Below are 12623 nucleotides of genomic sequence, written 5' to 3'. Positions count from 1 at the left end.
TCCTTGTGTATAAGATTTTGGAAAAATTGTTAACATTATCTCCCCCATTTACAAACTGTTAATTTTCAGTAGGAAAAGATCAGATTAGATTGTGTGCCAACTAAACAATCCCATTTATTTTCCCCCCTACTGAAATGTTTGTCTTCCTTTTATTGTTCTGCCTGCCTCCTCATTGTTATTCATATAGTTCTGTCACTCACAACTCTACCTTACCACAGATTACAGAAACATCAGTTCATTAAACAAGCTCTGCCACTTCGACTGAGAAAGAAATGCCTGTCTCCATGTACTGTCTACTAATAAATGGAGACAAACAAAAAACAAATACACAGGATAAATATAACTCCTGACTGATGTACTCACCACTGTGCTGTTTGGTATGATTACATTAATATTTTATGAAATTCATTTAAAAGCAAGTGTATTCATGACATATGGCTAAAGCCAGAGTAGATAAACTCCCTTTCTTCTTTGCATTCAATATGCCAAGAGTTCCATAGGCTACATGCCTAGCAGGGCTTGCTAGAGGGCAGAATGTACATTGTACATGACATTTCAAGGGCTCCTATCACATTGATTATTTGTTTTGTTTATCTTCAACCATTAAGACCAAAGTAGACTTGAATTTCCAATACCAACCAAGAAAATAACCATCTGAAATCATGGGCCTTATACAAGTATTACAGAATCTGAAAAAAATCAAAGAAGTCCAACACTAAAATACACTGGGAATAGAACACCAGAGAAATTCTCTCCCTTCTTCAGGCCCTGTTCTGGCTTGAGGAGTACAGCCAACATGTACAAAGTATTACCACTTATGTTAGGAATTTAAACTTCTGAAGGAGATTTGAAATCATTTTATAAAAGGGTTGTGGAGGGACTTCACTGGTGGCCCAGTGGGTAAGACTCCACGCTCCTAATGCAGGGGTCCAGGGTTTGATCCCTGGTTGGGGAACTAGATCCCACATGCATGCTGCGACTAAGAAGTCCACATGCCGCAACTAAGAGATTGCATGCTGCAACTAAGAAGTCTGCATGCCGCAACTAAAAAAAGAAAGATCCCACATACTGCAACTAAGATCCCGGGTGCCGCAAGTAAGACCCAGCGCAGCCTAAATAAATAAATAAATAAATAAATAAATAAATATTTTAAAAAAGGGTTGTGGAAAAGGCCAGGGTATTCCCCTAAAGTCCTTTCACAATAAATACCCTGTTCTGTTTTGCTTTTACCACCATCTCTTCTTCTAATGCCTTTTCCCTACTGCCTTCTTTACTCTTGGCACTGCCATCGATGGAAATGTCATAAGATGTTGGTTTGTAGTCCCTCTTTTGATTCATGTACTTTCCAAACTCCCAGCTTACTGGAAATGCTGCAAATGCTGTTTTTCAGTTGCACCACCTTGCTCCTCTGAGTTGCAGCTCTATTACATCTCTATTATATGATTTTAAGTAATGTTTCAGTGTAGCCTTAAGTCTTCCTGCTGCCTAGCAACTTGCACTTAACTCAACCTAGAGTAGTTATCTAGCAATATTATCATCCTCCATTCTCTGTATACATCTGAGCCAGGGAGCTACAATGGAGGAAAATGTCATTTGTCCAGTCACCCATATGTCTAACCATTTGTATGTCCTTCCGTATTTTGATGCCAGCCCCTCTGCAGGTGTTGGGGTTGAAGGAATACGATAAAATCCTTGACTTCAGAGTATAGTTTGGGAACAGCCATGCAAACAATTATAATGCTTTATCATCAATTATTATTATCACTATAATTGTTTATTGGGTGCTTCCATTGTGCTAGGGAATGTGCTTAGGCATTTTATATAATCTCATTCCAAAAGACCAGTGGGCTAGGTACTGTTATTATCCTTCATTTTATAGACAAAGAAACTGGGGCTCAGAAGGGTTTAGTTACTTGCCCAAGGTTCCACAGCCAATAACCTAGGCAAGACCTAGGATTCAAATCCAGGTTAGTTTAACTCTAATGCTTTTAACCACTGCACTGCCTCTCAATGTAGTATGGTAACTGTTTTAATGAATTAATTTAATTACAGGTATAAGGTGAAACAGGTATGCTGAAAAACATGGCAGACAAATAACAAAATGCTTCTATATTATTCTTTTTTGCAAGTGTGGCAGATTAAAGGTGGATACGAATTCTTTGTTTCCCCTCCCGTCAAGAGGCGAGGTCTATGCCCCATCCCCTTGAGGATCTGGATGGGCTCTAGAGCCACTTTGACCAATAGAATACAGCAGAAGGGATGCTGTGCCTGTTTTCAGGGCCAGGCCTTAAGAGAGATAAAATTTCCACTCGTCTCTGGGAACACTTGCTATGGGAGCTTCAGTCACAAGGTAACATGTCTGACTACCATGCTGGAGAGACCATGTGGAGAGGGCCTTAGTGTAAATGGAAAGGGAGGGATCCAGCTGAGCCTGGTGTTTTATCTGTCCCTGCCAAGGTGCCATGAGTATGAATAAAGTTGTATTGGAACCTCCAGACTATCCCACCACAGCTGAGGCATCCCAGTTGATACCATGTGGAACAGGTGGATTGCCCATTTGAGTCCTGCTTAAACTCTTTATCCAGAAAAAATCTTAAAATATAATAAAGTCATTGTGTCTTAAGCCACTAAGTTATAATGTGTTTGTCATACAGCAATAGGTAAGCAGAATATGCAGCACGTCTGAGGAGTGGGGTGTGATTGGTTAATAGAGTTAGCTATTTTCAAGTAATTAAAATAGAAAGTACACTAAGCACCTAACTAGACTGACATTATTTTTCTGATTATTGAAAAGGTGCTTTGGGGTCCAGCAGGGCCCCACAGCCACTGCCTTTGAGCAATTGTTGTCACTGTACTATTGCTGTGTAGAAGGACCAGTTGGAACAATGCCAGATGACAACACACTACCAGATGTACAAAGATTACAGATGTCTACAAAACACTAGAAACCTTAGAGGTTGCCCATCTTTGATGCCTGACAAAGACACCACCTATGCCAATTTTATGGTTCAACCCTTGATATTTTCTGGCAGGCCAGTTCATGATGGCTTTCTTCCTATAGACAGCAACATCTACTTTTGTGGCAGGGGAAGAGGATGCTGTCCATAATACTACTGCCCATTGATCAGGTGTATATGAATTTCCAGGTTTTATACACATCATCTCATTTGAACTTCAGAACAATCCTAAGGGATGACCAATATTATTATTCCCTATTTTACAGATGAGGAAATTGAAACTTACAGAGATAACACAGTAAGGCCACACAGTAGGTGGCTTTTACTAGTTATGCTCTCAATCATTAGTCTACTCTGCTTCTCACAAAGTCCATGGGTCCACAGGAAAAAAAGATACTTCTTGTCAGACTAAGCTCTGTTATCTACCTACTCAACCTGTAGAGTCCTTCAAATGTTCCTGTTCAAAAGGCTACCATAGGGTTGCTTATCTCTACAGCCAGAACTTCCTGTTGAGATATTCAATATATGTGTTGTCACAGCATTAGATAATTTAGAGCCCTCTGTTCTAAATCTGAAGTCTCAACTTTGACTCACAGAAGTTGGAATTGTGGCAATGTATGAACTGGAGATAGGCAGATATAGGAGCTAACATATTTACTATCCTGCTTGCCTTTTCAGAACTGGACCGGGTTCTGGCTGGCTGGAGTCCTCTTCATACACTCAGAAAGCCTCTGCTTACACTTAGTGACTTCTCCCCACCCAAGTCCCCCCCCACAGGTCCATTAAAGGCATTTCCAATCTTTTAGGTATTCCAGAGACCCTTGATCACCAGGAGGTAGTTTGTATTCACAGTAAAACCACTGAAATGCAACTATGGATTAGTCTAAAATAAATGTTCCAAATAGGATCTAATTATATATGCATAATTAAGCTATTTTATAGAAAATTATGATTCCAATTCAGGTATACATTTCTGGTACATTATTGCCATTTCTTTAGAGTTCTTACAAAGTTCATTGGAAAATTAAGAATTATGCCTGAGTATTGAGAAATTTTAACTCACTACAGTCCTGGCTGCCTCCTCTCTACACAGATTCTTGAAAAGACTTTTCAGGCAGCCAACCTGAAGAGGGAACACAGATTTCTAAGGAGAGCTTGGCTGAGCTGTGAGATAACCTTGAACTTACCACAAGCCCTCTTGGAAATAGAACACAAGTTTCTAAATTTTTGCACAATGACTCTCAAATTCTACCAAAATCTGTCTTGCTTCTCCAGAAGATCATCAAAACCCTTGTTTCAGGTCAGTTGGAAAGTTGGGGTAGGGCCTGGTTCATGTACAATGACAAATGAGGCAGCAAGCTGGGCTTGGGCGGGTTATGTGGCATAATTTCAGCTCATAAAGACTCTCCCTAATAAATATCAACTTTGATCCCAAATTTCAACCAATGAAGCTTTATTTCATTAGTATAAGTTTTTGCAAATATCTATATATCTAGTCCACCTTCCCCCTATTCCTTCCTATTTTGTTCTTTGTGTTCTTGCCTTGTTACAACATTTGACAGATTCAGGGTCATGCCCCTGACTCTCATCTAGGGATGCTGTGAACACCTTTGGAAAGGCATTAGGGAGGACATTTCACACTACATCTTTGGTTCCTAGATTTCTGGATTTTAGAGATGAATAAAATATATATATATACATATATATATTTAAGGTTGCCAACCTCTTAATTTGCTAAGAAAAGACATGGAAAAAAGTAACAAAAATTAACCACGTACCATTCATGCAATTCATAAAAGACAGAACATTTCAAAACCAAAAATATATGAAATCTATAATCTCTGAATAAAGAACAGTCCTTTCAATTGAGCAAATTTAGCTTCATGAAAAATTCACTATATTCTTAGTTTCTACACTTTGCAGTGGATGAGAAAAAGCAATATCAACTGGTCCTGGGCTCCAGCCCAGTGTTTGGAGATGACTCAACTACCTCACTTAGTGTGCACCCTTATGTATGAAGATCCCTATGAAAAAAGTCTTTCAGAGCTAAAGTGTTAAACACACACAAGTGTTAAGGGCCATGAAAAGTTTGATTTCTCCTGAGGACTGGTCTATTTTCTCTTCAGGGAAAATGCAAATTATATAACTGATCAGGTTTCCCTTTTTGTTTTGGCTACCTGGTCACAAGTGCAGTTCACCTTTAGAAACTGGGTGGGATCCTATGACCTACATATCTGAATTCTAATTAACCTCCCTACCGGGGCTTCCCCTTCTATTTCTCATTTATATTTTCCCAGATGATGGTTTATTTTACTTGTAATTTTTCTCTTTTACTGTAATCTTTCTTATAAGCTGCCTCAAATATTTTGTGAAATGGGGTGATGTAAATCAGCTCAGTATTTAACCATTTTCCCCACACTGTATAGTCTTGCATACCTTCCGGTCGTTGGTCTACCACTTCCTCTGCTTAGGCTGTTCTTAGTTCCTTTCTTCCACCTGACACTTTCTTATAAATCCCTGGACACTGAGCTCAAATGTGGCCACTTCTGTCAACCTTCCCTGATCACCACTACCCACCTAGTACCCCCTCCATCCTACCCTGGCTAAAACAATACTTTTCTACATGTATCTACTATGACACTTGCTACATTGTAGTGTAGTGATATGGACTTTGCTGCCTCTGCCACTGGATTCTGAGCTTGAAGGCCCATTTGGTATCCCCTTGACCTAGCTCAATATATTTTAATTCATGGATGGGTGAATAAAAGCACAAATGAACAAAATGTTTAGGAAGTCTTTGAGTGCTGAGGGTCAAGAGGCAGCTCAAATGAGAACAGGTTTTATTAGGGATAAAATATGGGGGGTTCTAAAAGTACTCTAGTCACTATGAGGGAAGGAATCTTTCTCTTTTTTGTTCACTGATTTATCCCCAGGGATCCTCGCAGTATCTTGCTTACAGCAGGCCTCAGTAAGTATTCCTTGTATGAATGAATGAATAAACCATCTCACTCTACTGGACTCTTCATAATAGTTTCCATGGGGGAATCCTGAGAGTCCCATCACTTGGTAGGATTCAAGCTTGATTTGGAGAGACATTAGTTCTATTTGGTAGAGTGGTTTATATATCATTGGCTCTTGGTGAAGTGTCCACCATGATAATGAACAGTGCTCTCCTTTTTCAGGACCTCAACATTATCTGCCACTGAAAGCATATTCTATTTGTGAAAGATATTAAAATAATAGAAACCCAAGTCCAGGCCTCCTTGAGGAGCTTGAAGAACAGTGGCCTATCATGTGTCACACACCTTCATTCTTTCTTTCTGTTCTCATCAGAGTTTGCCTGCTGCGCCCAGTGACTGCCTCCTTAAGAATGACAATTCTCATAGATGGGCAGCGTCTTGCTCTGGGAATAAGGGCCATGAGTCATATTTTCCAACATCTCTCATTATGGAGGAGGCATAGTCAATACAGTGGAGACACCATAATGAGGGACACTTCTTCTTTGGGACTTCACAGGCTCCACACTTGGATGATAAGGATATTTTAATTTAGGGGAAAATAAAGGAAGCAGCACACAGTATTCAGTGAGTACCCTTTAATCGGTCCATTCTTGGATTCATCTGGGATGATGGGCAGAACAATGCTCCAAAGGCGGCCTGACTCTTTTTGGTGCCTCCCTTCATGTGAAAACTAACATTAGTCTTATTTGACGAGCTTGGAGAAGCAAATAGTCTTTCAGGAAAGACAGGTGCCGGCCAGAGGGGACCTTCAAATCTGCCATCACTGTGGATTAACTTTATTGAACAGCAGCTGTACAAAAAACACCATGTTAGATGAAAGGGAGCTCTACACCAAACCCCAGAGATGGCCAGTCTCTGCTCCACGCTCAATGAATATAATAAGCTAGACACTGCCCAGATGACAAGTATGTGTCCAAGAGATTCAGCATCCATGACAGTATGGATTTGAGCTCTCTGGGGGAAGTCAAGGAAGCTTATGTATCATTTGTTTTTCATCAATGCCAAAAGCCTTTTCTTTTTTCTTTTTTTTTTAAATTTTTTTTAATTTTTTGCTTTATAACAAATTTAATCAGTTATACATATACATATGTTCCCATATCCCCTCCCTTTTGCGTCCCCCTCCCACCCTCCCTATCCCACCCCTCCAGGCGGTCACAAAGCACCGAGCTGATCTCCCTGTGCTATGCGGCTGCTTCCCACTAGCTATCTACCTTACGTTTGGTAGTGTATATATGTCCATGCCGCTCTTTCACTTTGTCACAGCTTACCCCCAAAAGCCTTTTCTGTTGTCACAGATAGGCCAGATGAGACAGGACAAAGAAAAACTCTGCTGGCTAAGAAGGAAACCTTCTAAGGGGTAGAAAAGTAGCTAAATTACTAAGCCATCAATGGGTGACCTCAGGAAACAGTTCCATGTGGCTCCTTTGCTTCCTTTTCCATTTTAAGGAATTTGGGGCAGTAGGAAGAGGACTAGGGGGATGTTTTATCCCATTCAGTTAAAACATTACATAAAAAGGTGGCAGGCCCCCTGTTTGCCAGACTCTAGCAAGAAGAATGGTAAGCAGCATTGGCATGTGGTGCCAACTTTCTGCTTCTTGGACATCCCCCACCAGATATACAGGGAGCAGTCACCAGCATTGTCAGACACACACTGTTCTCTTCACCTGCCATTGTCCAGTGCTTCTCCAGGGAAAAATTTGCCCCTGCATTCATTATACTTCATTGTTGTTAAGAATAGAAATAAGCCATAATTCAACTTTTTGTGAGCCATATATCAGATGGGAACTTGAAATAATAATAATCATAGCTGAGTTCACTGAGGAATTACTGTGAGTCAGGCATCATTCTAAGACTTTACATGTATTAACTCATTAATCCTCATAACAATGCTATATCATAGATGCTATTATATCTGTTTTACAAATGAAGAAACTGAGGCATAGAGAGGTTAAGTAAATTGCCAAAGGTTACACAGCTATTTAATGGCAGAGCAGGGATTTATTTGAACCCAGGCAGTCTATATCCAGAACCCACGTTCTAATCTGATGAGTAAATTGCTTCCCTAAAATAATATGGAGAGGAGAAAAATCATTTCACATACAACTGAAGTGATTTTACACATAGCTTCACAAAGTATGTCTCAGCCTAGTGCTATTGCCCTGTATACTTTTTTTTTTTTTTTTTTTTTTTTTTGGCGGTACGCGGTCCTCTCAATGCTGTGGCCTCTCCCGTTGCGGAGCACAGGCTCCGGACGCGCAGGCTCAGTGGCCATGGCTCACGGGCCTAGCCGCTCCGCAGCACGTGGGATCTTCACGGACCGGGGCACGAACCCGTGTCCCCTGCATCGGCAGACGGACTCTCAACCACTGCGCCACCAGGGAAGCCCTGCCCTGTATACTTTTTTTTTTTTTTTTTTTGCGGTATGCGGGCCTCTCACTGTTGTGGCCTCCCCCGTTGCGGAGCACAGGCTCCGGACGCGCAGGCTCCGGACGCGCAGGCTCAGCGGCCATGGCTCACGGGCCCAGCCGCTCCGCGGCATATGGGATCCTCCCAGACCGGGGCACGAACCCGTATCCCCTGCATCGGCAGGCGGACTCTCAACCACTTGCGCCACCAGGGAGGCCCAGCCTGTATACTTTTAAGAGAACTAAATATCAGTATTTCTAAGACTAGGTTTCCAAAAACCCAAGTAACTTTCCTTGGAGCATAGCTAAATGATCCCTGAGTCACAAGGTTGAAGGGGACCATGAGAAGCCATTTCTTCATAGTCCTTAAGAAAACAAGAGGGAGGCAAAGGGGCTTGAAGTAGAAATTAAAATCACTCTTGAGGTTTCAAATGTCTAGTTGGGGTGGATGTGATTAGCGCTGACACTGGCTGCCTAGTACCCAAGTACTTTCAATCTAAATGGCAGCTTAGCAGCTATTTGAAGGAAGTACGTTAGTATTTCCTTTATCTTAAATAACATGTAATATGACTAATAGCAATAATAATGGCACCAGTTAACCTTCATTGAGTGCTTATTATATACCAAGCGTTGTGCTAAGTATATTATTTAACATTCACAGCAATCCTATGAGGTAGATACTATAACCATCCCCATTTCACAGATGAGAAAACTGAGGTACAGATAGGTCAAGTAGCTTGCTCAAGGTCACATAACTAGCAAGTGGCAGAGCCAGGATTTAACCCGAGCAGTTTGTCTTTGAGGCCTGTACTAAGCAAGGTACTGTCTCTGCAGAAATAGCCCTCTGAGCTACTGTTATGAAAACCTACCCCAATTTTCTAGGCCTAATATTGACCCCAGCACAGCTTTGGGCCTGTAATGATGGCATGGATGATTTTTTACTCTCAATGTTAGGCCTTTTTTTGTTCCACATTATAGATGGGTGGCAAAGCACTGAAGATTACTTTGTGAGCATAGAGTTATGTTTAAATGTGGTAATTTACAAATAATCTAAACTAACATTTAGTCCTCTTAGTATCAGAGTAGGTCTGGCCTCAAGATTTTTTCTGGGACATATACCCATAAGGTTCAGTCTTCCATAAATTGGTAATATTTAAGCCAAATCAGATAATCTAGTCACTCTAGACTATAAGGGATAGTCTAGAGTGATTGTGATTGTGATTCAGGACCACTCTATATAAAGCTATAAAATAATATATAAGATTTTAGTTTAAATTCTATTATAATAAAATAATGAAGAAAAATGAAAAAAAAACCCCTTTGGAAATGTTTATGAGAAATATATTAATAATAATTTTTAAAGTATTTTAATAGCCAACATTTTTTTTTTTTTTTTTTTTTTGCGGCACGCGGGCCTCTCACTGTTGTGGCCTCTCCCGTTGCGGAGCACAGGCTCCAGATGCGCAGGCTCAGTGGCCATGGCTCACAGGCCCAGCTGCTCCGTGGCATGTGGGATCTTCCCGGACCGGGGCACGGACCCGCGTCCCCTGCATCGGCAGGCGGACTCTCAACCAGTGTGCCACCAGGGAAGCCCCAATAGCCAACATTTTTGAGCACTAACTATGTGCCAGGAATTGTACTAAGCACAATTTAATTATCACAACAACCCTAAGTGGCATCACTCTAGATCTGTTTCTCAACTTTAATGTGCTTATGAATCACATGAGGATCATGTTAAAATGCAGCTTTGATTCAGTAGGTCTGGGCTGTGGCCTGAGATTCTGGGATTCTTAACAGCTCCCAGGTTATGCAGACCACACTTGAGTAGCAAGGTCCTAGATTGGCCTAGATTGCCTTGGTCCTGTCATGCTTTTAAGTAGGATAACAATTAAGTGAATCTGGGAGATTAATGTTTAGGATGTTTAAAAAGCACCCCAGGCTTCCTAATATGGCATTCCCTAATGTCTTCATAAACCCATTTTTTGATCAAATTTATAATTATTTTATAACATTTATATCATTATTCATGATTTTATATTTGCAAATTTGCCGACTTGCTAAAATTTCTTTGTAACCCCCCAAATCAATACTCACAGTACTTTCATGGTCATTTAAGGTCATATGCAGAGCGATAAAAAATTTGAGTTGCCCAAGGCACATTCACAAACCTATTTTTATGGTTAATGGCTCTGACAGTCCAGGAAGCTCTTCTGTGTCTAAACTAAGCCCTTGAGATGACATGGCATTTTTCTTCTGATTTTATCTTTAGTGGAGATGGAGTTAGTATACCATGCCCGTTCTCTTACAGGTTACTTTGTTCTAAAAAATATGAACAGTTATTCAATGTTAACAATAGTCTTTGGGATGTTCCCCGCTATCTCCTGTCCTTCCCTCTAGGAACCTAAGATTTTTGGGATATCTAAGTCAGTTCTCATTCTAGCTCCATGTTTATTTGCTTCCTCTAAGAAATGTATAAAATTAGACAAACTTTGTAATTCTTTGCCAAATCCTGCTGTACTTTTATTGCAATGAGTTAAATATTCAGTGACCATATCCTGCATCAGATATACCCCCAGCTTGCCCATAGTGCAATAGGGAGTATACTAGTAACTACAGGCCACCCAGCCTATAAAGCTCATATTACAAAAATGCACACTCTAGGCAGAACCTGATAAATGTCAACTTCAAAATAAGTTGTGTCATATTGTTATATTTATGTCCATATGGCCAGTAAAAAGAAACACTTGTGAGGTGATTAAAAATAGCATACCAGGTAAAATTGGTTGTCCAGCAATTCCCAGCGGTGCCATTCCAAGATTATTCATTGCTGTGGCCCATGCAGTCGGATCAGACATAGGTAGTGTCATTGCAGTGGAATCCACATTCAGAGTTCTACTATTATCAGCTAAGAAGAAATGACAAGCAAAATAATTTGTTGTATTAAGGTTTCAGTATCTAGTTCACTTATCAATGTAAACTCTGGCAACTCTTTACAGAAATGGACTGATGGACAATTGGTGGACACAGCCTTAATTTCAGCTCTTTACAAGGGTTAAAACAATACAGCTCGAACTGGCAGGAAGTTATAGAATTTGAAAGCCCTTTACCAGATGGTATTTTAGTGTTTCTTTCTCTCTCTCCCTCTCTCTCTCACCCAACTCCCCTCCCTCCCTCCCCCCTCCCTTCTTTCTTTCTTTCCTCCCTCCCTCCGTTTCTTTCCTTCCTCCTTGTTTTAAAGTCAATGAAAACTATTTTTTAGAGTAGTTTTGGGTTCACAGCAAAATTGAGGGGAAAGTACAGAGATTCCACATACACGCCCACCCCCCCACATGCATAGGCTCCCCTATTTTCAACATCTCTCACCAGAGTGGTTCATTTGTTACAACTGATGAACCTACACTGATGCATCATAATCATCGAAAAGCCATAGTTTACATTAGGTTTCACTTTGGTGTTTTACATTCTACACGTTTTGAAAAATGTATAGTGACATGTATCCGTCATTGTGGTATCATATAGAGTATTTTCACTGCCCTAAAATTCCTTTGTGCTCTACTTATTCATCCTTCTCCCCTCCCCCAACCCCAGCAACCACTGATATTTTACTGTCTCCATAGTTTTGCCTTTTCTAGACTGTCATATAGTTGGAATCATACAGTATGCAGCCTTTTCAGATCGGCTTTTTTCACTTAGTCATATACATTTAAGTTTCCTCCATGTCTTTTCATGGCTCCATAGCTCATTCCTTTTTTTCTGCTGAATAATACTCCATTGTCTGGATATACCACACTTTATCTTTTCACGTACTGAAGGGCATTGTGGTTACTTCAAAGTTTTGGCAATTATGAATAAAACTGCTATAAACATTTCTGTGCACGTTTTATGTGAACATAAGTTTTCACTTCCTCTGGGTAAATACCAAGGACTGCAATCACTGGATTGTATGGTAAGAGCATATTTAGTTTTGTAAGAAGCCGTCAACCTGTCCTCCAAAGTGGCTGTACCATTTTGCATTCCCACCTCCAATAAATGAGAGCTCCTGTTGATCCACATCCTCATCAGTATTTAATGTTGTCAGTGTTCTGGATTTTGGTCATTCTAATAGGTTTGTAGTGGTATTTCATTGTTGTTTTAATTTGCATTGCCCTGATGACATATGAAGTGGAGCATCTTCTCATATGCTTATTTACCATCCATATATCTTCTTTGGTGAGGTGTCTATTGGTCACTGGCCCATTTTT

At 40.4% G+C, this 12623-nt stretch overlaps 1 protein-coding gene across 17 annotated transcripts in view; it reads right to left on the bottom strand.

Annotated features, from left to right (window-relative positions):
* Positions 1-12623, bottom strand: part of ENOX2 (ecto-NOX disulfide-thiol exchanger 2) — a 284304-nt gene that overhangs the window by 64219 nt on the left and 207462 nt on the right. For 16 of the 17 annotated variants that reach the window (XM_060087029.1, XM_060087042.1, XM_060087043.1 and 13 more), the window contains one exon: positions 11153-11287. The exons of the other annotated variant lie outside the window; for it this stretch is intronic. In XM_060087029.1, coding sequence (XP_059943012.1) covers positions 11153-11287 — 135 coding nt within the window. The remainder of the gene's footprint in view (positions 1-11152; positions 11288-12623) is intronic. 17 annotated transcript variants of the gene reach the window in all.

This window comes from Mesoplodon densirostris, chromosome X (assembly GCF_025265405.1).
Source record: "Mesoplodon densirostris isolate mMesDen1 chromosome X, mMesDen1 primary haplotype, whole genome shotgun sequence".
In the NCBI taxonomy this organism is placed as follows: domain Eukaryota; kingdom Metazoa; phylum Chordata; class Mammalia; order Artiodactyla; family Ziphiidae; genus Mesoplodon; species Mesoplodon densirostris.
Note: the sequence above shows the minus strand (reverse complement) of the source record. Positions and strands in the feature narration are given on the sequence as shown.